Source organism: Trachypithecus francoisi, unplaced genomic scaffold, assembly GCF_009764315.1.
Source record: "Trachypithecus francoisi isolate TF-2019V2 unplaced genomic scaffold, Tfra_2.0 Lachesis_group10, whole genome shotgun sequence".
In the NCBI taxonomy this organism is placed as follows: domain Eukaryota; kingdom Metazoa; phylum Chordata; class Mammalia; order Primates; family Cercopithecidae; genus Trachypithecus; species Trachypithecus francoisi.
The window spans coordinates 90,557,627-90,583,131 of NW_022681455.1; the positions used below are offsets into that span (position 1 = coordinate 90,557,627).

General features: G+C 57.6%; 1 protein-coding gene across 12 annotated transcripts in view; it reads left to right on the top strand.

The window, feature by feature from the left end:
* Positions 1-25,505, top strand: part of ADCY7 (adenylate cyclase 7) — a 73,083-nt gene that overhangs the window by 40,610 nt on the left and 6,968 nt on the right. For 5 of the 12 annotated variants that reach the window (XM_033218359.1, XM_033218352.1, XM_033218356.1 and 2 more), the window contains 18 exons: positions 2,238-2,657; positions 4,767-4,970; positions 6,049-6,210; positions 6,986-7,135; positions 7,632-7,780; positions 8,923-9,034; positions 13,163-13,290; positions 14,963-15,121; positions 15,337-15,469; positions 18,599-18,790; positions 19,166-19,200; positions 19,741-19,824; positions 20,015-20,087; positions 21,379-21,476; positions 22,665-22,749; positions 23,005-23,130; positions 23,898-23,996; positions 25,025-25,218. In XM_033218359.1, coding sequence (XP_033074250.1) covers positions 2,442-2,657; positions 4,767-4,970; positions 6,049-6,210; positions 6,986-7,135; positions 7,632-7,780; positions 8,923-9,034; positions 13,163-13,290; positions 14,963-15,121; positions 15,337-15,469; positions 18,599-18,790; positions 19,166-19,200; positions 19,741-19,824; positions 20,015-20,087; positions 21,379-21,476; positions 22,665-22,749; positions 23,005-23,130; positions 23,898-23,996; positions 25,025-25,218 — 2,399 coding nt within the window. In that variant the 5' untranslated portion in view covers positions 2,238-2,441. Of the gene's footprint in view, positions 1-872; positions 1,071-2,237; positions 2,658-4,233; positions 4,381-4,766; positions 4,971-6,048; positions 6,211-6,985; positions 7,136-7,631; positions 7,781-8,922; positions 9,035-13,162; positions 13,291-14,962; positions 15,122-15,336; positions 15,470-18,598; positions 18,791-19,165; positions 19,201-19,740; positions 19,825-20,014; positions 20,088-21,378; positions 21,477-22,664; positions 22,750-23,004; positions 23,131-23,897; positions 23,997-25,024; positions 25,219-25,505 lie in introns of those variants that run through there. The other 7 variants (XM_033218351.1, XM_033218355.1, XM_033218349.1 and 4 more) reach the window with 5 other exon arrangements.

The following is a 25,505-nucleotide window of genomic DNA, read 5'->3' on the forward strand; positions in this document are numbered from 1 at the left end:
CCTGGATTCTTGGTCCAGGGTTGCCCTCTTCATGCGAGGTTCCTGTTGGGAATATGGCAACTGTCCCCAAGTCCCCATTGCTGTGTGAGGGGTTGCACAGCTTTGGTAATATTCCTTCCTTTGGAGACTGATGGGGATCACTGGGGAAAGAGAGTCCAGCCTAGCACACAGGAGGTGTAAGGACTGGCAGGCGTAGGTGTGATTCACAAGCCTTTTTGGAATCAATGAATATGCTAAGGAATGAATGGTGCTGGGGAAAGAAGGAGCCCATGTGGGCTGAGCGTGGCAAGCCTGGGGTGTGCTCACAGTGTGTCACAAAGGGGCCACCGTGTCCCTCTCTGAGACTCAGCTTCCTTTTCTGTGAAGCAAGGCTTGCAGACATCTGAAATTTATGTCAGTGGGCTATTTAAAAAAATAAACAAGATTTTTGCGGGGTACAGTGGTTCATGCCTGAAATCTTGGCACTTCGGAGGCTGAGGAGGGTAGATTGCTTGAGCCTAGGAGTTCAAGACTAGCTTGGGCAACATGGAGAAACCCCATCTCTACAAAAAAATACATGGCCCACTGCAGCCTAAGCCTCCCCAGGCTCAGGTCCCAGCTACACAGGAGGCTGAGGTGGGAGGATTACCTGAGTCCAGGGAGGTTGAGTCTGCAGCGGGCTATGATCATACCACTTCACTCCAGCCTGGGTGACAGAGTGAGACCCCATCTCAAAAAAAAAAAACAAAAAAACAAACAAAAAACAGAAAGAAAGAAAATGCAAAATGCAGTTTTATGTGGAGCTTACTGTAACACAGATGCAGGGGGCTGCTCTGGGTGAAGCAGGCATGGGTTGCCTGAGTCTATGCCCTCTGATCTTCCCTTCCCATCAGGGGCCTGATGCATGTCCCCAAATCTCAGGGCTCCTAGGATCGCAGCTTGGAAACCTCTGTGCCTGGAGACATGAGACTCACTGGAAAATGAAGCGAATGTGGTGTTCGCACCAGGACGATGCAGATAGCGAAGCCTGGAAACAGACCCCATCCGTGTGATCACCTGACTTATGAGAGAGGTGGCTCCACTGAAATTCAGTGAGACGATTGCTGGTTCACTGAACACTACTGGGATAATTCAATATCCATGTGGAAAAAAGAAATGAACCTTGATCCCTACCTCACACAATACCCAGAGTGAATCAAGATGAATCACAGACCTTAGTGTGAAAGCAAAACAGAGAAACGTGCAGAGCAGAGCTGGCCTGTAGAAGTTTCTGTGATGATAGACATGCTCTGTTGATCTGTGCTGTCCTGTACAGCAGCCGCCAGTCGCATATGGTCATTGAGTATTTGATTTTTTTTGTTTTTGTTTTTGTTTTGAGATGAAGTCTCACTCCATTGCCCAGGCTGGATGCAATGGCACGATCACGGCTCATTGAAACCTCTGCCTCCCAGGTTCAAGCCATTCTCCTACCTCAGCTTCCCGCGTAGCTGGGATTACAGGCACACACCACCATGTCTAATTTTTGTGTTTTTAGTGGAGATGCGGTTTTACCCTGTGGGCCAGGCTGGTCTCGAACTCCTGACCTCAGGTGATCCACCTGCCTCAGCCTCTCAAAGTGCTGGGATTACAGGCATGAGCCACCATGCCTGGCTGGCTGTTGAGTATTTGAAATGTGGCTAGTGTGACTCAGGGTCTGAATTTCTAATTTTATTTTAAATTAATTTAAATTTAATTTAAAGTAGTGGCTGGGCATGGTGGCTCATGCCTGTAATCCCAGCACTTTGGGAGGCTGAGGCAGGAGGATAGCTTGAGCCCATGAGTTCAAAACCACCCTGGGCAGCAGGGGGAGACCCCATCTCTACAAAAGAAAATTTAAAAATTAGCTGGAGATGTGGTGGTGCACACCTGTAGTCCCAGCTACTTAGGAGGCTGAGGTGGAAGAATCACTTGAGCTCAGGAGTTTGAGGCTGCAGTGAGCTATGATCATGCCACTGCACTCCAGCCTGGGCAACAGAGTGAGACCCTGTCTTGAAGGAAAAAAAAGCAGCCACATGTGGCTAGTGGCTACTATCTTGGACAGTGCAGTTCTAGAAGACACAGGGGACTAGCTTTACAACAACAGGACATAAAAATTAGGTTAGGGTTAAGATGGATAAATCAGACTTGGTGCTGTGAGGCCTGGGCCCCGCTCTCCCCAATGCCAGCCCTCCCCTGACTTGGCCCATTAGGTCAAGTTCCTGTCTACTTCATCTCCGCAGAGCTGAGGAACTGCGTGTGGAGTCAGCCCAGTCGGGATGCACGGGAGGATGCCGACGGCACAGTGAGTGAGGCCTGGTGCCAGAGCTGTGTGGACCCCTCATTGGCCATGGAGCAGCAGGCCCAGAGGCCCTCTCCCCAGCCCTGCTTGCCTGCCTTGGAGAGGACAGAGGCCTAGGCCCACGGGGCAGGGTGTTGGCAGACAGATGCCCTCCAGGCCCTGGGGCCTCCTTAACGGCCGAGGGTGGAAGATGCCGGCCAAGGGGCGCTACTTCCTCAACGAGGGCGAGGAGGGTCCTGACCAAGATGCGCTCTACGAGAAGTACCGGCTCACCAGCCAGCATGGGCCGCTTCTGCTCACGCTTCTGCTGGTGGCCGCCACTGCCTGCGTGGCCCTCATCGCCATCGCCTTCAGCCAGGGGGTGAGTGAGGGCAGCCCCCGGGCTTCACATCTCAGCCCCAACCTTGGCCAAGCTGCCATCTTCTCTTAGCCTCAGTTTTCTCTTCTGTAAAATGCTATTTTTTTTTTTTTTTTTGAGAGTCTCACTCTGTCACCCAGGCTGGAGTGCAGAGGCATGATCTCGGCTCACTGCAACTCCGTCTCCTGAGCTCAAGCAGTTCTCCTGCCTCAGCCTCCCAAGTAGCTAGGATGACAGGTGCGTGCCACCATGCCTAGCTAATTTTTGTATTTTTGGTAGAGATGGGGTTTCACCATGTTGGCTAGGCTGGTCTTGAACTCTTGACCTCAGGTGATCCACCTGCCTCGGCCCCCCAAAGTGCTGGGATTATAGATGTGAGTCACCATGCCTGGCCAATGCTATGTCTTTTACAACACGTTTAGACTGGTAGAAGACAAGTTTCTAATTAAAAAAAAAATGTTTTTGAGACTGGGCCTTGCTGTGTTGCCCAGGTTGGCCTTGAACTCCTGGGTTCAAGTAATCCTCCTGGCTCATCCTCCTGAGTAGCTGGGATTCCAAGCATGCATGACCATGCCCAGCCTCTCTAACTTTAATTCAATTTTGAAGTCTGGAGTGGTTTTAGATATTATATTAACTTGTCTGAATAAACTATTCTCATTTTTCTCCATGATGAAATTTGATTCTACTGAAGACCTGGGTCAGGGATGGCCTGCGTATCACTGCCCTCACTTCCTGTACCCATGCAGACATCATTAGTCAATCTCTACACTCCACACACTCCTGTCTACGTTCTCAGAATCCTCCTTTTATTTTTTATTTTTATTTTTATTTTTTTGTAGAGACATGGCCTCGCTATGTTGCCCAGGCTGGTCTTGAACTCCTGGCCTCAAGCGATCCTCCCTTGGCCTCCCAAAGTGTTGGGATTACAGGCGTGAGCCACTGTGCCTGACCTCAGAATCCTTTTTAACACAGCCCTCCAGGCTGGCACCACTCAAGTCATTTCTGGCCCAGGCACTTGCCTTGGTACAGCCACTAGCTGTGTTCAGCTATTGAGCATTTAAAAAGTGGGTAATGTGACTGAGGAACTGCATTTTTCATCTCCCCTCCCCTCCCATCTCCTTTCCTTTCTTTTGAGACAGAGTTTCACTCTTGTTGTCCAGGCTGGAGTGCAATGGCACTATCTTGAACTCGCTGCAGCCTCCACCTCCTGGGTTCAAGTGATTCTCCTGCCTCAGCTTCCTAAGTAGCTGGGATTACAGGCGCATGCCACCACACCTGGCTAATTGTTGTATTTTTAGTAAAAACGGGGTTTTGCCATGTTGACCAGGCTGGTCTTGAATTCCTGACCTCAGCTGATCCACCTGCCTCGGCCTCCCAAAGTGCTGGGATTATAGGCATGAGCCACCATGCCCTGTCCATTTTCTTTTTAGTGAATGTAAATTTGATGAGCAGAGTTCTGGAAGAACACTCAGAAACTCCAGGGTGTTTATATGAGTCAAGTGGCCAGGAACCAGCAGCTGCCAGTGCAGCCTGGATCCATGTGGCTGTCAACCACAGGATACTTGCTACTGTGTGCCAGCCCCCAGATCAAGGCCTCTGCCCCCGCGGACCTCCTGGATGCTGTGCCCGTCCCGTCCTACCTCTGTGCCGTTGCCCCAGCTCCTCCCCTGTGGGATGACTTTTCCTGGTATCCGTCACCAGCCTCTGCTCACTCACTGAGGGCCAGGTGCAGTGTCGTCTTTGGGCAGCTTTCCAAGGCTCTGCCTGTGAACGAGTCTTGCCCTGTGCTTGTGGTATCACTTGTGGCTATGCACAGAGCACCGTGGGAATCCAGAGAGGAGGCAGAGGTGGATGGAGAGTGATGGCATCATGGGCGGGACGGTGGGTGATGCTCTGGTTCCCAAGGTGATGGGAAGGGGGTGGTTGAGGCAGCCTTGGCAGAGGTGACAAAGAAAGGCCAGAAGGTGAGCGGGAACCAGGCGTGGGAGGGCTCATCCACACCCTCCATGTGGAGGAAGCTGTAAGTGAGGCAGCCGGCCCAGCAGGCTTTCTGGAGGAGGTGGCTCTGCACTGGGAAAAGCTGAGTCATTTCTGTCTGTTTGCTCTGCCCAGGACCCCTCCAGACACCAGGCCATTCTGGGCATGGCGTTCCTGGCGCTGGCGGTGTTTGCAGCCCTCACTGTGCTGATGTATGTCGAGTGTCTCCTGCGGCACTGGCTCAGGGCCTTGGCGCTGCTCACCTGGGCCTGCCTGGTAGCCCTGGGCTATGTGCTGGTGTTCAACGCATGGACGAAGGCGGCCTGTGCGTGGGAGCAGGTAACAGGGACTCTGGACTCCCTGCCGGCTGCGCCCTCAGGAGCTCCCATCCCCGTGGTTGGTGGGCATGCCACAGGCCCTTCCTGCCCCACGCTTGGCTGTGTGTCTAGGATGGCCCCAGGCTGGTTTTATCTCTGTGAGTTCTCTGCATTGACAGGGCTGAGGTGGGGAGAGCATCCACTTGGATGTTGGGCTGCAGCACTTTCGGGTGGCTCCAGTTTGGTTGGAGATGACAGAACTTCAGCTCAAAGAGGCAAAAAGGCACAAACTGGTTCCTGTGTCAGGAAAGGCCGAGGGGTCAGTGCTGGGCTCCAGTGGGATAACTGGACCTGGGGCCTCTGGACAGCTTCAGCCCCAGGCATGCTGTCCCCAGGTGGGGGCAGAGAAGGCCACAGGGGCTCCAGGCTGCCCACCTCAGCTGAGACAGAGGCCGCTTTCTCAACCAGCTCGACCTGCAGGCTTGAGCCACACTGACCTGACTGTGGTCACGGGCCCAGTCCTAGATGGTCACTGTCACCAAGCAGTGGCACACTCTGACCAGTGGGCCTGGGTCCTGTGACAGCTCCTGCGGCTGGGGCGGGGTGGGGTGAGGCCCAAGGGAACCATGTGGACTGAAGGGGAGGGAGAGGGCAGCACTCCCAGAGGGGTGGACGCAGGACCGGCTGGTGGGGTTGGTGGGGCAGCTCTGGGAGTGGAGGGAGGGCGGGTGGGGCCGCATTGCTGGAGGCAGCTGGTGAGAGGGTGCCTCAGCCTCCCGGTAATCATTCCTGCCGAGCGAGAGCCATGTGGCAGGGGCACCAGGTGGGGGCTCCCTGGATCACGCGGGGCATGGAGCCTCCCACCTGGGGCAGCCACAGGCAGTGGATCAGCACAGGAAACCATGGACCATGTGGCCGGGCCCACCCTAGAAACACATTCTGGCTTTTCTTGTTCCCTCGTATGTCTGCCCACGCAGGGGGTGGTGAGGGAGCCAACCTAAGGACACCGACTGGGTGGGCTGGTGTGGTGCAGGTTTCTGGGGGTCGTAGGGCCTGGGGCAGCATCTCGGGGCACTGGGCTCACGAGGCTGCATCCACAGGTGCCCTTCTTCCTGTTCATCGTCTTTGTGGTGTACACGCTGCTGCCGTTCAGCATGCGGGGCGCTGTCGCTGTGGGGGCCGTCTCCACCGCCTCCCACCTCCTGGTGCTCGGTGCTTTGATGGGAGGCTTCACGACACCCAGTGTCCGGGTGGGGCTGCAGGTGAGGGACGGGCTAAGGCCTCTGGGGAGGTTTTGTGGTCTGGGTCTAAGGGCTGATGGGGGCCCCCCTCTGGGTGAGTCAGACCCAAAAGCCCCGGAGCTGTGTTTGTAGACAGCCCGCTCCAAGGCCGGGTCCTCTCCAAGTCTGCTCGGAAGCTGGGCCTCAGGCGTGGCCCTGCCCTCTGGCCTTTGCTTTGCTGGCCTAGGGCTCCCCTGTGGCTCGGCCCTCAGGGTTGTGACCTCAGGCCCTGCCTCCTGGTTCAGGGATACTGTCATGGCGTGAGTCCCGTTCCCAAAGTTCTTCCTCACAGGCCCTGTCCTGACGGGGCTTGGGGGAGTATCCCAGGACACTGCCTTGTGTCTTTGTGTTGAATGACTGAACCATCTGTTCATAATTATTGGGGGTTTAGAGATGTGTTTTCCTCCTAACCAGGCCTGGCGTTCTCTCCGGGCACAGGCTGGCCCTCTGCACAGCCAGCGGGGCGCTGTGCCCTCTGGGACTGCCCTTAGCACTCAAGCCCCTCAGGCCCTGGGCTCTGTGAGGTGGTCTCTTCTGCCTTCCTGGGTGTCCTGGTCTTGCAGTCCTAGTGACTCATTAGGAGACTAGCTCCTGTCTGGGCCTCAGTTTCCCTGTCTGCCCCAGGAAGAGTGCCATTCTCAGTGGGTTGGGGGTCAGAGAATGGGAAGAGGTGCCATCACTAGTCTGCCTAGGAGTCTGGTGCCTGGGAGGGCAGGGGCCAGGCCACATACTGAGCCCTACCCTGGTCCACCCGCAGCTGCTGGCCAACACAGTCATCTTCCTGTGTGGGAACCTGACAGGCGCCTTCCACAAGCACCAAATGCAGGATGCGTCCCGGGACCTCTTCACCTACACTGTGAAGTGCATCCAGATCCGCCGGAAGCTGCGCATTGAGAAGCGCCAGCAGGTGGGACCTGGCCCCCACTCCTCACCCTGCACACCCCTGTCCTCTTCCTCTTTCTGTTGGACATGAGACACTCATGCCGCCATGTGCATGAGGTGCATGGACAGACACCTGTGCAGGTCTCACCTCGGTAAGTCCTGGGCTCCAGCAGGATAACCGTAGCCTGCTGACCCTTGACTCTGCCTTCCTCTGTGTGGTTTCAGTCCTGGGCACACCGTCCCCAGGTGGCGGCAGAGAAGGCCGTAGTGGCTCCAGGCTGCTCACGCATCAGCTCAGCCTCCCCAGCTGAAAGAGCCCTTTTCTCAGTCAGCCTGAGTCCCGGGGGCTGCTGGGTACATGGGAGGTAGATGCCCAGTTGGGTTGGTGGAGGACAGGAGCAGAGTTGGAGACATTGTGGGCAGGGCAGGCAGGCAGGGAGGACGGAGGCCAGGTCTGGGCCCTGATGCTACCTTGTCTGTCCTCTGCCGGTCCCTCTGCCGGTCTGCCCGCCGGCACCCAGGAGAACCTGCTGCTGTCGGTGCTTCCAGCCCACATCTCCATGGGCATGAAGCTGGCCATCATCGAACGGCTCAAGGAGCATGGCGACCGCCGCTGCATGCCCGACAACAACTTCCACAGCCTCTACGTCAAGAGGCACCAGAATGTCAGGTGGGCGGTGAGATGTGTGGACAGCGTATCCCGGGGGCTGGGTCCACCGTTCCCCCGGCCCCCAGGCGGCCTCCCTGCCCTATCTGGAGGCTCAGACCCCTGCCCATATAGGGATTGGGAGAGGGCCCCATGGTTCCAGATTAATCCGGGGCCCTCCCTGGGCCTCAGAATCCCCACTTGTTTCCCCAGGGGCAGGATCAGATCAGGGCTCTTAAATTAGAGAATTCAGATTGGTATTGGAAGATCTAGCACCCCCCAAAACTGTAAAATTGTGTGAGCAAACAGCTTTTGTGAAGGAAGGGGTCCTTTCCGATGATTCTTAAGGGAGCACAGGACCCCCAGAAGGAGGTAAAGCCCCCCGGCCTTGGTGCCCAAGAGTGCCCCAGTTCTGACACACCTGTCTTCGGCTGATTTGCAGGGAACCACAAAGTTTTACTTGAATGCACTGACCTGAGTTTGTCAAGTGTAGATGTGGGTGCTGGGTGCCATTGAGTGTAGATGTGGGTCCCGGGAGACCCCTGGGGTCCTCTGCCTGCAGCGCCAGCATTACATCCAAGGCTGGCCTGCTGCCTTTTCTCTGGTCTGTGGATGGTCCATGAGCTTATGGACTTTGGAGCAGGGAAACCTGGTGCAGATGCCAGCTCTTGGCTTCCCAGCAAGTCTCAATGTCCTGGAGCCTGTTTGTGCGTCCGTAGAACGGGAGTTCTGCAAGGGTTGTGTGAAGACTCAATGCCTGTAAAGCGCTGGGTGTGGAGGTTGGCTTGAGGGAGCACGGAGCCGCCTCTCACCAGGGAGTTCTGAAGTCTGTGCTGCGGCGAACATTGGATGGGAAAGGGGAAGGCTCCAGGCTGCCTGCAGGAGTGCGCTTCAGCTGTCTGCAGTGATGGGGCCTGGGGTGGGCCTGAGGGCCCCTGCAGGTTCTGGACTTTGCTCCCTTCTGCTTTAATGTGAAGTCCCTGGAACTTTAATCTGTCTTTATGGCTGGGCGCGACTCTCCCATCTCTATGGAGGCTGAGGAAGGGCAGAGGTGAATGGGCTCAGGCCTGGCAGGCTCTTGGGGCTCCAGACGGTCCTCCATGCTCCTGCTGCTGCTGTCCAGGAGCCTGGCTGTGACACTCCCTCCCATCCCGCCCCACCCCCAGCATCCTCTATGCAGACATCGTGGGCTTCACGCAGCTGGCCAGCGACTGCTCTCCCAAGGAGTTGGTGGTGGTGCTGAACGAGCTCTTTGGCAAGTTCGACCAGATCGCCAAGGTGAGCCTGCTGGCCTGCACTGGGCAAAGCCAGGCCCCTCCCCTGCTCATTGCATCCCCAGGGGTGTCCTGTGTCCAGCGCCCTGCTGGGATTGGGATGGGGAGGCGTGGCTGAATTTTAGCATCCAGTCAGCAAACACAAGCACCCCATGGTAAAGGTGGGGGTGAGTGGTGGCCATGGCAGCCAGGATCCTGTGCTCCCAGAGTGTGAGGCCAGTGGGGAGACTGACAGTGCATACTGGGCAATATACTGGGGCTCCGGAGCCCAGATGGGGGCTCAGGAGGAGAAGATGGCTCCATCCTCACTGGCAAGGCCAGCAGCCTCTACTCACCTGGTAGCTCAGGAGGACTGTGGAATGCCCAGCCTCTCCCAGAAGCTGCTTTTCACAAGATCTGAGGTGAATCATGGGCACGTTAGACTTTTATGTTTTGTTTGTTTGTTTTTGTGAGATGAAATCTCACTCTGCCATCAAGGCTGGAGTGCAGTGGTGCCATCACTGCTCACTGTAGCCTCTACCTCCCAGGCTGTGATTCTTGTGCCTCAGCCTCCTGAGTAGCTGGGACTACAGTGTGGCACCCACCACCAAGCCTGGCTAATTTTTTGTTTTTTGTTTTTGTTTTTTTGTAGCAATGGGGTTTCGCCATGTTGGCCAGGCTGGTCTCGAACTCCTGACCTCAAGTGATCCTCCCCTCTTGGCCTCCCAAGTGCTGGGATTACAGGCGTGAGCTCCTGGCCCCCTTAAAGTTTGAGATACTTGAAAAAACATCTGAGGAGGAAAGGGAACAGTGTTCTTAGCAGGGGGAACAGCATAGACAAAGCCTGGAGTAGAAAGAAAGCCCCATGTGTCCATGGGGTGAACATGCTCAGTGGGCGTGGAACAGGGTGTGAAGCGGACAAGGGCACAAGGTCAGACGTGCAAGGACATGAGGGCCAAGGCGAGGACCAGGATGCTGAGGAGCTCGACAGGTGCCAGGCAGGGAGGGAGGTCAGGCAAGGAATATTTCCATTAATGGACCAAATGGTCCTGAGAGTGGGTGAGTGATAGGCCCTGAACCTGGGTGGGGCCTTGGGCCTACATGGTATGTGTTTGAAGAGAAGTGTGGGGTCCAGGAAGCCTGGGGAGCACCTAGCCCAGCTTCAGGTGATCAGGGCAGGTTTCCTGGAAGTGGTGGCCATTAAATAGAGGCTGAAGTGTAATTTAAGGTGGTGGCTCCCTATCCTGGCTGTACTTGCGAATCACATGGAAAGCTTAAAACACCAATGCCCGTGTCCATACCCATCAGAGTTTTGTTTTGTTTTGTTTTTGAGACAGAGTCTTGCTCTGTCACCTAGGGTGAAGTGCAATGGCATAATCATGGCTAATTGCAGCCTCAACCTCCCTGGGCTCAGGTGAACTCCCACTTCAGCCTCCCGAGTAGCTGAGACTACAGGTGTGCACCACAACCCCAGGCTAATTTTTTTTGTATTTTGTTGAGATGGGGTTTTGCTATGTTGTCCAGGCTGGTCTTGAATTCCTATGCTCAAGTGATCCACTCACCTCAGCCTCCCAAAGTGCTAGGATTACAGGCATGTACCATCACGCCCTGCCACAACAGAATTTTTTTTTTTTTTTTTTTTTAGACGGAGTCTCAATCTGTCGCCCAGACTGGAGTGCAGTGGCGTGATCTCGGCTCACTGCAAGCTCCGCCTCCTGGGTTCACACCATTCTCCTGTCTCATCCTCCCGAGTAGCTGGGACTACAGGCGCCTGCCACCTCGCCCAGCTAATTTTTTGTATTTTTAGTAGAGACAGGGTTTCACTGTGTTAGCCAGGATTGTCTTGATCTCCTGACCTTGTGATCCGCCTGCCTTGACCTCTCAAAGTGCTGGGATTACAGGCGTGAGCCACTGTGCCTGGCCAGAATTTTTAAGAGCCCTCCAGGTGTCTCTGTGGGCAGAGAATCAATGGTCTAGAACTTGATGGGAGGCAAGTTATGACTTCACACCGGGAAGAATTTTTCATGATCAGAGCAGCTCAATCCTGGGAGGGACTGGAAGTGGGCTCCCTGTTGCAGGGGGTAACCAAGCTTTTATAGGACCGCACTGGTCAGGGATGCTCTGGAAAACCGTCCCATCCTGGGGATTGTGGACTGAGTGACTCAGAGCGCCTGTCTAGCCTGGAACCTTCCTTCAGGATCTGCATGGCTTCTGAGCCAGCAGCTGGGAGCCCCAGAGGTTGAGGCTCATGTGAGGCAGGGGCCCTGGGCTCGGGCCACAGCTGGCCCTTTCCTTACCATAAAGCCCATGCAGAGGGTCCCTTGCCTCTTGCACACAGTCTTCCCTCTCCAGCAGGCCCAGGAGGCATGGCCCTATTGCACAGATGGGGAAAGGGAGGCCATGGCAGGTGCCAGCTTCCCAGAGCATCTAATCTTTGGGCAAAGTTGGGCAGGGCTGGTCCCAGCCTTTTCTCCTATCAACAATAAGATTCCAGAAGTGTAAGCTCTTTCCAAGAGCCAGGGCCTCCTCTCTCAGAGGCATACAAGTCACACCTTGGCGCAAGACCCAGCTCCCCAACTCCAAGTGTCAGAGACACAGGGGACTGTCAGCTGGTGGAGCAGCCTGGGGAATGTGGCCTCCCCTACATCCCTGAGAGCCAGGCTGGGTCCACGGGCAGTCCTGTGCCTGGTCTGAGAGGAGATCAGGGTAGCTGGACCCTAGTATCCAGGTCTGCCAAGGTTGCCTGCTTTCTAGGAAAGTCACTGGCCTCGTGTCCCTGCAGTCACTCAGAACTCACTCAGCATGTGCCAGATGGGGCCCAGCAGGAAACATCTGGCACACGCTCAAACTGAGTAATTGGAGGAGGGCGCGGGCCAGGGACGGTTCCCAGGATAGGCAGGTGCAGAGGACCTGGAGACAGGGCTGGTGCTGTGTCTGGGGCCTGGGTCTGTGATGACTGATAGGCACAGAGTGGGGACGAGGACAGGATAGGCTCTAGACCTGGAGGCTGATGGTATTCCAGGAGCAGGGCTAGCCCTCGTGAGCCTGCAGGACAGAGCCCTCTTAGCTCCCTCCCTGCCAGAAGCCAGAGCACAGGGCCACCTGCTGGGGTGTCCAGTCTGAGGGTCAGCTGAGTGGGTAGAGGGTGGGGAGGGGAGAGGAGAGGCAGATGGTGCTCCTTCCTCAGCTCCCCTAAAGCCCCACCCACAAGGCCTCGGTGCATGTGGCCACCCTTGCTGAAGGCTTAGGGAGGGCCTGGTGATGCAGCAGTGCCTCAGATGAACCTCAGAGGGCTCTCGGGGTCCCCTTCCCTCCCTGGGCCTTTTCCTATGAGTCCCCAGCCTCACCCCTCTCTGTCTCCGCCCTCCCCATCCCTCTTTCCTCTTTGCATTGGTATCTTTCCTCCCCACCCCTAAGTCCTGTCAGCACAGCCACTGCTTGGGTGACCCCTTGAAACCTGCTGACTCTTTGGTGTGTGCACCTGTGACCTCTGTCCTCACTCCCCACTCCTGCAGCATCCTGGCTGCCTCGCTGTCTCTTCCCCAGCTCCTGTGAGTGCCTGAGCACTCTCCCTGCAGAGACTGGCATGGCCGGCTCTCTCGGTTCCTCAGGGTTTTAGCTCAAATGATTCTGATTCCTTCTCTGAGAGGTCTTCGCTGGCTTCCTGGGAACATCACCTCCCTCCTGTGCCTTGGTTTTCTCCTTAGTCCCCGTCAATAAGGGGGGCACTCTGTTTTGTTTTTGTCTTTCTAGTTTAGTGCCCACCCCTCCTGCCTGCATGCAAGCTCCGTGGCTGCAGAGATTTTCGTCTATTTTGTTCACTGCTGTATCCCCTTGCCTGGCCTGGGGCTGGGTACTCAGTAGGCATTCAAACATTACCTGGGCAAATGAAACCAAGGCAGACCCCTGCCCGAGGCCCTTAGGAACACTTGTGTTCACCTCTGGTGCTTGCCTGGGAGTTCCTCCTGCGGAGGCCCCCATGTTGCTAAGCCTTTTGCCAGGCCCAGAAGTGGCTCCTGGTGACTGGACCCCAGGAGGCAAGCCCCCAGCCAGGAGAGAGCCGGGCGCACCCTGGAGGGTCGGGGGAGGCGGCTGTCGTGAGAGGTCCCCGCCCCAGACCTTCCAGTGACCAGGCCCCTCCCTCACCCTGCAGGCCAACGAGTGCATGCGGATCAAGATCCTTGGTGACTGCTACTACTGTGTATCGGGCCTGCCCGTGTCGCTGCCCACCCACGCCCGGAACTGTGTGAAGATGGGGCTGGACATGTGTCAGGCCATCAAGTAGGTCCTGAGCAGGCCCAGACACTGGGTCCTGCCGCATGGCGGACCCTCCTGGGCATGGTAGGGAATTTGTCATTCCCATGTCACCAATGGGGAAACTGAGGCTCGGGGGATGGGGGGTGAAATCAGCTTGCCTGGACCACCCAGCCTGCTGGAGGATTCAGACCTCATCTGTTTTCATCCCTCCCTGTGGTGCTGCCTGTGACTCTGAGTCCTAGAAAGCATCTCCGGAGCTCAGAGCTGGATAATGTGAGGTCAGGGCAGTGGGCTCTGCTCCCCTCAAGGATGGGGTCTTAGCAACAGCAGGAGGCTTCAGGGCAGGCAGCCAAGGGATCTTTCAGACCCAGGGATCGACTCCAAGGCTCCATCTGCTTGCTGCTCCCCAGTGAAGATCCTGGAGTCAGGCTTGGTCCTGAGGCTGCGGGGAGACCCCCAGCTCTCCTTCAGGTCCCCTGAGCAGCCGGGGTCTGTGGGAGGAACTTGCTGAGAGGGCTGTATGGGGAGAGGGCCAGGCAGGCCCAGCCAGGCTGACCAGTGTGGGGCAGAGCAGGGCTTGGTGGGGCTGCCGGTCCCAGGCATCAGTGCCTGTTCCAGACTGTCCTCCTGAAGTCCAGCCACAGGTGGCTGGTATTGCCAGAAAGAAGCCTGGGCAGGGCTGGAGGGGCCTGGCCCTGCACCACTGCCTGCGTGACCTCAGGCCGGCCCCTGTCCTGTAACAGGTGGAGGTTGTACAGGCCCTCACGCGCCTCTGGCTCTGACCCTGGAAGGCTTGGTCAGTGCCCAGCCTTGTTGGTGGACACGTGGTGCCGCTTGTTATGGGGACTCAGGCTCTGTTCCTGTCTTGGGGTCCCCTGTGCCCCAGGGAAGCTCTCCTGTGGGGCTCCGCTCCTGTTCTCAGTGGTACCAACAACTCCTAGGGCCCCTGCTTCCCGGGGACTGGTGGGGGGGGTGCATAGAAGGTGCCCATGATCTGGGCCCTGTGTTCCTTGTCTATGCTAGGTTTTGGGTGGTTCCTGGACCCCCTCTGTAGACCCCAGTAAACTTAAATAAATTTATTTATTTTATTTATTTGAGACGGAGTCTCGCTCTGTTGCCCAGAGCGCATCCCGGTTCACCACAACCTCTGCCTCCTGGGTTCAAGCGATTCTCCTGTCTCAGCTTCCCAAGTAGCTGGGACTATAGGCGCCTGCCACCACGCCCGGCTAATTTTTATATTTTTAGTAGAGTCAGGGTTTCACCATATTGGCCAGACTGGTCTCAAACTCCTGACCTCAGATGATCTGCCTGCTTCAGCCTCCCACAGTGCTGGGATTACAGGCATGAGCTACCACGCCCGGGCCCCCAGTAAACCAGCCAGTGCTGCTGGGTAGGGAAAACACCCAGTGATGGTATTTTGGGTCCATCAACATGGCCTGTAGTGACTACTTGGAATTCCTCCTCCTTCCTACCTAACCCTTGAGGTCAGGTGTGGCCACACCTACTTGTGTGCTCTCGGGGGATGGGGCACTCAGCTCCTCCTAAAGAGGCAGCCCCATCAGGCTGAGAGCATTCTCTCCCATGGGCTGAGCCTGCCCTCTTCCCACACGCTGTCTGGTACCCACCCCACACCTGGGAGCTTCAGCCTGTCCCAGGGCTTAGGCAGGGCTGGGGTGACTGGGCCACTCTGCCCCAGGCAGGTGCGGGAGGCCACGGGCGTGGACATCAACATGCGTGTGGGCATACACTCGGGGAACGTGCTGTGCGGGGTCATCGGGCTGCGCAAGTGGCAGTATGACGTGTGGTCCCATGACGTGTCCCTGGCCAACCGGATGGAGGCAGCCGGAGTCCCCGGGTGAGGCTGGGCTGGGCAGGGCAGCGGCAGGGCCAAAGGCCTGGGGCTGGCTGTGGATGGAGGGTTCTGCGGTAGGTTGGGGGGTGGTCAGGTGTGGAGGGAGGGATGAATGCAAAAAAGCTGGCCTGGGGCCCGGGCCTGCCTGCTGTACGTCCCTGGGTGGATGCCAGCCCTCTCTGGGCTCCGAGGCTCTGCCTGACTTGGGTCTCCGGCAGCCGGGTGCACATCACGGAGGCGACACTGAAGCACCTGGACAAGGCGTACGAGGTGGAGGATGGGCACGGGCAGCAGCGGGACCCATACCTCAAGGAGATGAACATCCGCACCTACCTGGTCATCGACCCCAGGGTACGAGGGCTCGGAGGCCGCAGCTGGGGGGGACCCGGAGGGGCTGGAGGGGCCCTGGGGGGCCTGGCCTGCACCTCGGGGGAGACCCCCATGGAGGGAGAGGTGGGGAAGGGTCCTGCCTGGGCAGGAGTGAGCTCCCTGTTCCCAGGCACGTTCTAGGCACTGAGTAGTCACTCCCTGGGCCTCCATTCTTTTCTATGTGATGGGAAAACAGCACCTGCCTCACCAAAAGGAGCTAATCTGAGCGAGGCCCTTGCGGCGCGCCCGGCACGTCACAGCATTCTATGAATTATCGTCACTCTTGGTTTATTTTCCATGAGGTGGTTACTAATCTCGCAGATTTCTGAGAGACACACTTTCGAAACAAGCTTTGGATGAGACTCAGGAAAGCAGGGAGTGGCCTGGGAGCCACTGGGCAGGAGCCTCTGAGTGTCCTGGGTGCTGACCGCAGGTCCCCTGCTGGCTCCAGGACCCCATGGTGGGGGAGGCAGTTCCACTGCCCTGGCCAGGTGGGGCCCGCCTCGGCCTGTCTGCTGCCCGCCCCTGGCCTGCTCGAGGGAGTCTGGCATGTCTGGCCACTACTCTGTGAATCATCCTTGAGGCTTGCTCAAGAATGTCGGCCCAGCCAGCGAGTGGCTCCTTTCACTCTGGTCCTGAATGTGCCTTGGGGCTGGCCCGACTGCCAGACCCTGGGGGCCCAAGGGCTGGCCTGTGAGCCTCCCTACACATCTGCTGGCCTCACTCTGCCCCCAGCACCCCCAGTGCTGCGCCATCCATACTGAGCCAGCATCTGGGAAAACCCCTCCCGGTACCTGTATCCTGCGCCACCACCCTCCTAGAATAGGGCAGTGATCCTCGCCCTGTATCCCGGCCCTGGCCCCGCCCCTCCAAGCCCCTCCCCTGCTCTCCTGTTCCCCTCACCCCACCTGGTCTCCTCCTGCCCTTCCACTACCAGGCTGGTGGCACCCGCAGGTCCCTGCACCCAAAGCACTCCTCCCTCCGTCCCTAATGCCCTTGCTTGTTTATCCATTTTCCTTTTCTGTTGTCAGCGTGAGTGCCATGCCGGGGGGCTCTTCCTCTCCAGGCTGCAGCCCCCTACCCCATGCTGAGATGGGTGCCCAGCTCGAAGCTGGTGCTCAGATAGCCCTGGAATGAATGAAACAGCGCTCCTCACCTAGGAGGCTCCAAAATCTACCCCCACAGGCTGCCAGGTGGAGCAGAGAAAACTGCAGGCTGCCTGGGCAGACTTGAATTTCAGATAACCGTGAATCATGTTTCGCATAAGTGTTGCACGCAGTACTCAACTGGGCAGCTGTATTTATCTGGCCGCTTGTATCTGTATTTATCTGGCAAAAGTTTTTGTTTAACTTTATTCATCCACACAGTTGAAGTTCAAAAGGTGTGAAGGGCATGTTGTAGAAAGAGTCCTTGTCCCCAGCCGGCACATCTCCTCAGAGGGCACCTGTGCAGTGAGTTTCTTGTATTCCCTCCACAGGGATTTTCATGGACACAGAGTGAACTGCGAGTCCCCTGACCCTTCATGCTAAGGTGGCAGTGGCGGGCCCCATGGTCGTGCACCCTGCATTTTTCCTATCTTTGGGACATCCCTCCTGTGTGCAGGGAGCTCGTCTGTAGCTCCTGTTTTTGACACGGAGGTGGATTTTCTGCACTGGCTTCTGTGGGCTCTGCCTCACCATCGCTGTATGGCCTGACTGGGGCAAGGTGGGCTCCTGTGGACTGGACGTGGCTGCAGGTGCCCCTATGGGGCTTACACCAATGCCACGCCCATTCTGAGTAGGATGTGTTTGCTCAGAACTGAGGAATCTGATTTTTATTTATTTCTGCTTTTTGTTTGTTTCTCAGGGGGCTGGGGTGTCTGGATTCTCTGCTAAGTGCCAGTGACCTTGAACTTGAACGACTGGGCACTGTGTAGGCAGAGTTGCCCCAATGGACGAGGGGACAGAGAAATGCACCCACCCCCACCAGGTTGCTCACCACAGGGCCAGCAAGCTCTTCCTGCTCCGGGACACTCACCAAGGCCAAATTCCACATGGCTCCCATGGCTAGGCAGATAGACGCGGCTAAGGACTTAAAAATGTTTCTATCCCAAAAGGAGGCAAGAGGTTTCCAGGAAAGTTGAGCTGTGGCTTAGTGAGTGTTTGTAGTTGTGGAGGCTTGTCCATGGGGTGTTTGCGGGGCCCTAGGAGACAGGACTTCTGGAGGCAGGGGAATGTTTCAGGGGCTAAGGACTCAGCAGACCCGGAGCCGGCTTAAGCTCATCTCTGGTGGCCTTTGGGTCTTTCTCTTCCCTGCCCCTTTTCCAGTCCTGTCTGGCCGCCCCAACGGAGGAAGGCCTCAGGCATGTGTTCTTGGCTCAGGGGGGTCTCAGGTCTGTGGCATGAGGGGGTTGGGCGGGTAGGGCTGGCCATGCATTCAGGGCCTGGCTGAGCTACTGAGTGTCCAGCATAAGGCTGGGTCTCGCAGGCAAATAGCAGGTCATGGCCCTGTGCCATCTGCTGTTGGGGGCCACACAAGTGGAACTCTCTGGATCGCTGCTTTGGGGGTTGGCTTGCCTCTGGCTTGGCCATTTCTTGGGGCGGCCAGTGCCCCTCTTCCTCCTGGCTGCTTCCCACAGGAAGGAGCGAACGCGTGCCGGCCACATGAGGGAGGGCAGGCTAGGATGCCTGTGGCTTCCCCAGGTGCCTCCTGGGGAGGGACTGATGGGTGCTCAGACCCCAGGGACTCTCTGGTTCCAAGGAGCCTCAAGGGCAGTGGGGCTTCGGGCTTGGGACCCGAGCCCTGCCTCTCTCCCTGGGGAGGCAGAGCAGGGAGTGGGGTTGGGTACCATGCTGGGTACCCACTAGCCTCTTCTCCGCCTGGGGCAGGGCCAGGGCGCTGAGCTGCGACCCCATATGGCCTGGCCTCAGTGTGCACCAGGCTTTGGCTGGCCAGTCCCCAAGGGCAGCCACTCTCCAAGGGGACTGCGGGTTGAGCAACTTCTTTGCTATTTTTTTTTTCATGGGCTCAGGGCGGTGTCACACTTCAGGGAGAGCCGGATGGGGGTGGCGGCCCCTTCCTGGGCCGAGAGGGGAGGAGGTGGCACAGGCCTGTGTCCATGTCTGCCCCCAGAGCCAGCAGCCACCCCCGCCCAGCCAACACCTCCCCAGACCCAAGGGGGATGCAGCCCTGAAGATGCGGGCATCAGTGCGCATGACCCGGTACCTCGAGTCCTGGGGGGCAGCGCGGCCGTTTGCGCATCTCAACCACCGTGAGAGCGTGAGCAGTGGCGAGACCCCCGTCCCCAATGGGCGGAGGCCTAAGGTAGGTCCCCCTCCCACCCAGAGAGCCAGGGATTGGGGCCCCAAGCCAGGGGCAGGAGAGTGAGTGCTGAAGATCTCCTACCCTCTCAGCCTCACTGTCCCCACCTGTAAAATGGCCACAGCCTCTGCCCTACCTCTTGGGGCGGGAGAGGAAGCAAAGGCATTTGGAGAATACGCCAGGATGGCCAGGAACATCCCTGTCCTCCTTGGTGCCTGGACTATGCTCAGTTGTAGTCAGGATGTCTGTGGCTTGGATGACCCCGACACCTTGTCCTGTGTATCAAGTGCTGGAGGGGCTGCAACTGGCTCAGCAGTGGCCTTCAGAGGGCCCAGTGTTCTGGGGAATGACTGTATCCTTTCCTCCTTTCCCTTTCAGAGCGTTCCCCAGCGCCACCGCCGGACCCCAGATAGGTGCGTGCCCTGCCATCCTGGCAAGTCCTGCTGCAGCCACCTCCTCCAAGCAGGCTGCCCTGACCAGCCTCTGTCCAGTGGGCAGCTCCGCAAGGCCCAGCCCAGGACCTCTGTGAAATTGGCCAGGGCTTGGGTCAAAGCATTTCTAGGAACCAGAGTTTCCTGGCTCCTGGCCCTTCTACAAGGCCTTGATGGAGCACCTGTTGTGTGGTGCCCTGGCGGGGTCAGTGGAGTCGGTGGAAGGGAAGGAGATGCCTGTGGGTGTTCTGGTCTCCATGCCAACCCCGGGGGTGTAGCTGAAGACACCTTGGACTGGGGCTTGGGTCTGCCCTCTGCGTCTGGCTGGGCTGCTGGTCAGTTGGGCCATGCTGGACGATGCTGGGTCCTCACTTGCCCTCTCTGGGCCTCAGTGGGACCCACCCATTCCTTCACCATCCCACACGAGGTTCTGGGACCGCACTGGTGGCCACGCCCACGCCCTCCTCTGGGAGAGTTGGAGGTGGTCCCTGTGCCCATCCTGTTGTTGGTATCTGATTCCAGGAGCATGTCCCCCAAGGGGCGGTCGGAAGATGATTCGTACGATGACGAGATGCTGTCAGCCATCGAGGGGCTCAGCTCCACGAGGTGAGGCCTGAGACCTCTGTCCACCCCCATCTCCTCTCCCCCTTGGATAAGGGTCCCCCATGCGGGCAGGCCCACCTCATGCCCCATACCTGGTGGCCCAGTCTTGTTCCTTCCCCCTGCCTGCTGCCACCTCCCGAGGGAATGGACCCCTTCCCAGCTCCCATCTCACCACAGCTGCCCCCGCCTACAGGCCCTGCTGCTCCAAGTCTGACGACTTCTACACCTTCGGGTCCATCTTCCTGGAGAAGGGCTTTGAGCGCGAGGTGAGGACCCCCAGCAGCCTCCCCCACAGAGGGACAGGGTCTCCAGGCCTGGGGTGGGGTGGGAGGCGCAGGTCATGGGGCAGCCTGCATTCCCAAGACCGACGAGAGGAGGGGCACTGAGAATCCACAGCTGCCCCCCGGGCGGGGGTGGGGGCGGGGCCAGTGCAGCACCAGCCTGGCCTCTCTCCTGTCAGCCTCATTCCATGACCCAAATGCGCCATCAGAGATTTGCCTCCATGGGTCTTCAAGACTTTTGCTCCGTCCAGTGCAAAGCCTTAGCAGATCCTGGCATGGATGCCTCAGGCTGATGGCATTGGCCTTGCAATGAGACGAGAACCCAAAACTCAGTTATCACTGTCCTGTCTTGCTGCTACGAGCTTTTTGTACTGATAACGACCATTTCTTTACTGAGTGCCTTCTGAGTTCTGGCAGCATCCTCGGCACCCACATTATAGAATTTAACCATCACACGGCCAGCCCAGGGGTGCTGCTATACCACTTCACAGAGCCTGTCCCCAGCTTCAGGTGTGGCCTGTCAGAGAGGACAGTCCCGGCCCTTGGTGCTCCAGGGGTACCCCTCTCCCTCCTCAGCCTGAGGAAGTGGCACCCAGAGTCCAAGTTTGGGGGTACTTCCTCTTGTGGGGCTCCCTGAGTTGGGGGCTTCCTAGGTGAGGTCACGAGAAAACCTGCCTGGCAGGTCTTGCAGGCCAAGTGACCTGCAGGGTGTGGCTGGTGTGGCCAGGGCCGCCGAGCCTGCTTTCCTTCCCTGCAGCAGGAACCCTTCTGGGGCTGTGATCCCACAATGGCGCCTGGGTGGGGGTGGGATGGTCTCCCTACCTGCCAGCTTCTTGGTTTGAGGTGAGGACAGCCCCGGAAGCTCAGACTTGGCTCCTATCCGTGTACTTGGGGCCATGAGCTCTGCAGGGCCCTTGGAAAGAGAGAGACGGGTGGCGTAGGGGAGAGGAAGGCATTGTCTTCAAATAGGAAAAAGCGGAGAATGGAAACAAACGAAACTTACCAAGTGTAACATCACCTGGAACTCCAGGAGGGTAGGAGGGTTTTAATTTATTTATTTTAAAAATAGAGATAGGGTCTCACTATGTTGGCCAGGCTGGTCTCAAACTTCTGGGCTTGTCAAGTGATCCTTCTTCCTTGGCTCCCAAAGTGCTGGGATTACAAGTGTGAGCCACTGTCCCAGCAAGGAGGTGTTTTTTTAAAGCTGATTCACTGGAGGTGGGGTGGGCAAGTGGCACTGCAGGTGGCCACCCCTCACAGTCCCTGTTGCCCCCAGTACCGCCTGGCACCCATCCCCCGGGCCCGCCACGACTTTGCCTGCGCCGGCCTGATTTTCGTCTGCATCCTGTTCGTCCACGTCCTGCTCATGCCCAGGTCAGTTGTGGGGAGGGGTGTGGGGGTCCGGCCTGCTGGGATCCAGGCTGGAAGGTGACTGTGGCAGGACCCACCAGAGAACCTGCAAGGAGCTGCATGATTTGGGCTGGAAGGGGTCAGCTGCTGGGGTCCCAGCAACTGGACCAGGGGTTGTGGCTGCACACCTTGAGTTACCAACACTTCTTTTTAATAGAATGTGTGTTTTCTGCCACAGGCCTCCCTACTCCCTAACATCTCTCTCCTCAGTCAGCTGTCATATGTGTGGCCTGCAGGCATTTTGGTTGGCAGCCCTTGCCTTAGGTGTTTGGAGTGCTAGGAGGATAGACTCTGGAAACTGTAGGCACCATCCTTTCTCTCTTATATACAGGGAAATTGAGGCACAGAGAGTTAATGATTTATCCGAAAGTCACTGAGATTCATGCTTCTGGCTCTAGGGCCCTGCTGGTGGGGTATACAGATGGGGGTGAAATCAGAGGGAAGGGGTATCTATGGTCAGCTACTTGGTGCTTTCTAGAAGAGCAGTTAGGCCGAAGAATCGACCAGGATTCTGTTTGGCTATGCTTAATAAAGACATAATAGGGAGGCTGGACACGGTGACTCACGCCTGTAATCCCAGCACTTTGGGAGGCCGAGGGGCGAATCACTTGAGGTCAGGGATTTGAGACCAACCTGGCCAACATGGTGAAACCCCGTCTCTGCCAAAAATACAAAAATTAGCCGGGCGTGGTGGCGGGCGCCTCTAATTCCAGCTACTCAGGAGGCTGAGGCAGGAGAATGGAATGAACCTGGGAGGTGGAGCTTGCAGTGAGCCGAGATCATGCCACTGCACTCCAGCCTGGGTGACAGATTGAGACTCCATCTCAAAAAAAAAAAAAAAAAAAAAATTAGACATAATAGGGAACGTGTTTTTACTTTTTTTTTTTCTGAGTCTAAAGGCAGCAGATATTGTTCATTTCTTACACACTTGGACCAAAGAGTGCCACGGTCTTGACCTCAATCTTCATGGTCTAGCCGGGCCCTGTGTGTTGCCCATGGGGCAGCTGGACCACAGTTTTCACAGGTCCCCTTTGCTGTGGGCAGAATACCAGGTGGGGTGGGGACAGGTGGCTGTGAGCCAGAGGATTGGTGGGGGTAGTGGTCCTGGGCAGAAGGCCCGAGGCAGAACTGAAGTTCTTCCCTCCTCTCCAGGACGGCGGCACTGGGTGTGTCCTTCGGGCTGGTGGCCTGTGTACTGGGGCTGGTACTGGTCCTGTGCTTTGCCACCAAGTTCTCGGTAAGTGGGGAGCTCTGGCCCCCTGGATCCTCTCTCCCTGCCTTGGGACACCTGCCCAGGAGCCCTCCCTGGTGAGCTTGGCCGGGCTAAGCCCCTGCTCTGGTCAAGGTTGGGTGCCCATCTCTCCTGCCTCAGGGACAATTCCCTGAGTGCCCTGGAGGTTTCTCCTGAAGGACCCCCTCCCCAGGCTGCCTGGGACCAGCCCTCCTTGCCCAGGCTGTTGGCTTTGGGTGACTTGACCCTGTTACCCCACAGAGGTGGTGCCCAGCCCGGGGGACACTCTGCACTATCTCTGAGAGGGTGGAGACGCAGCCCCTGCTGAGGCTGACCCTGGCCATCCTGACCATCGGCAGCCTGCTCACTGTGGCTATCATCAACCTGGTGGGTCCTGGGGTGGGGAGGCAGGCCTCCTGGGTAGAGGGAAACCTCCAGATTTGGGATGCCTACAATGTGGCCTTAAAAGCTGCCTCTGGTTGACCTCTCCCCCAAGCTCAGCAGGTGGCCGTGGCGGGGGGTTCCTCTTTGCAGACTCAGGGCTCCTCACCTTTGGGTTTTCAAATGAGGACTTTGGGGGCCCAGAGAGCTTCTGTGGCCAGCCCCAGGAGGATGGGATGCTTTGAGCCACCACATCCTGACACCCCATTCATTCTTCACGGCCCTTCTGAGACTCAGTTTCTCCTCTCAGGGATGAACCCTTGCTCCTCTGCTGGTGCTCAGAGGCTCAGTGCTGCAGAAAGCAGCCTACGGGACACTTTTCTACCCTCCTCTCGGACCCTGCATCCCGGGCTAGGGCCTCTCCCTCACCTCTCTGCCCGGGACCCTGGGTTTTTGGAATGTGTTACTGTGACCACCTCCCTCAGAATCACCTGGAGAGAAGGTTGAAAATGTGGGTCCTGGCCGCACTCCCTGGCTGCTGCTGCTCTGGGGGTGACTGTGCCCTCATCTCTTAGCCCCTCTGCCCTGTGAACCTGATGGCTGCTGTGGGGTGTCGGCACGGTGGCTTGAGCCATGCTCAGAGCTGATCCCAACGTGAAACCTCAGGCTGCTGTGACACTCCTGGTTGCCTGGGGCCCACCTTATATGGCCTGGGCAGGTTCCAGTGTTCCTGTCCCTGGACTAACTCTGATGGGGACCCGTCTCCTCTGCAGCCCCTGATGCCTTTCCCAGTCCTAGAGCTGCCTGTTGGCAATGAGACAGGCCTACCAGCCGTGAGCAGCAAGACCAGAGCCCTGTGCGAGCCCCTCCCGGTGAGTGCATTGGGTCCGGCTCCGTGGCCTCACTCAGAGTGGGGCTGCTGCTGCCAGGGGTGCAGTTTGGACCCTCAACGCATGGGTGCTGACTCTTGAGAGCACAGCACGTGGAGGCTGAGACCAGCCTCTCCTGCAGAGCTGGGAAAGCAGGGTCCCATGGGCCCAGCTGGACTCTGGCCCAAGGGAGTGAGGGCCTTGGCAGGCTTGGTCTAGGCTGTGTGGGTGGGCAGGGAGTGAGGGGAGCATCTGGCCTTGTGGGGATCTCCGGGTCAGGGTACCTCCTCTCTGACAGGCCTGCCGCTGTTTTATACACGAGTATTCGCAGCTCAAGGAGGGGTTTCATTAGGTGGTGGTGCCAGGGCAGGCTCAGGCAGGCTGACGGCAGAGGTCAAGGTCTCTGCCTGGAGGCCCTTGCAGACAGCAGACTCTGCAGCCTCAGAGGGTGGCAGTGCTCTAAAGGGCAGAAAGGTTCTGGGACAGGGGATGGTGTGGGGAAAAAGCCGAGGCGTGTGTTGGGAGCAGTGGGGTTTTGGGTGGGTTGTCTCCTGGGGAGGGAGTGGGAAGAACCGGGAGATTGAGCCAGGGGCAGGCTTGATCCAGATTGGAAGGTGCAAGAATGCCGGGGTGAAGAGCGTGGTCTTGATTCTGGGGGCTGGGGAGCCACAGCACAATCTTGAGCAGGGCAGAGGTCCTTTGGAAGGGTAAGCTCACAAAAACTCAGGGAGGCAGCTTGGATGCATGCATGCTCCGGCCTTGACCTTGACCGTGGTCTGTCATATCCACAGCATCTGCATACTATGTTTTCTCCCCTCTAAATGAGCGCACTTCATAAGAAATAAAACTACAGTAAAAACAACAAAACAATGGACACTCTTAGGTCTCACTGTTTTTTGTTGAGAAGGGAGGTGGTAAGGCAAGAGGGTGATGCTGAGGTGCTGGGGAGTGGGGCTCTGGGGTATGTGCTGGGCCTGAGGCAACAGTAGGTGGTGGGGTGGCTCTGTCCTGAGTGACACCCCACCCCTCAGTACTATACCTGCAGCTGTGTCCTGGGCTTCATCGCCTGCTCCGTCTTCCTGAGGATGAGCCTGGAACCAAAGGTTGTGCTGCTGACAGTGGCCCTGGTGGCCTACCTGGTGCTCTTCAACCTCTCCCCGTGCTGGCAGTGGGACTGCTGCGGCCAAGGCCTGGGCAACCTCACCGAGCCCAATGGTACCACCAGGTGGGGCCCCACCCGTCCCCGTCCCCACGGTGGTCTGTTCACCTGGTGCCTGCTCGCACCAAGGGGCTTCTGTGTTCATAGGGAGTGGGTACCTTGCAGGGTGGGGCTGGCAGATGGCCTGGCTTTCATCTCACAGTTGGGACCGATGCTTGCCCAGGTCCCAGGTCTCCAGCGCTCAGAGCCGAGGAATTCGATTCACTGGCAGGTTCTTTAGGAGTCTCTGGTCTGACAGAGGCCACCGGGTCATCCTGTTTCCAGGCCAGTCTAGTAGTGGGGAGGGAAGAAGG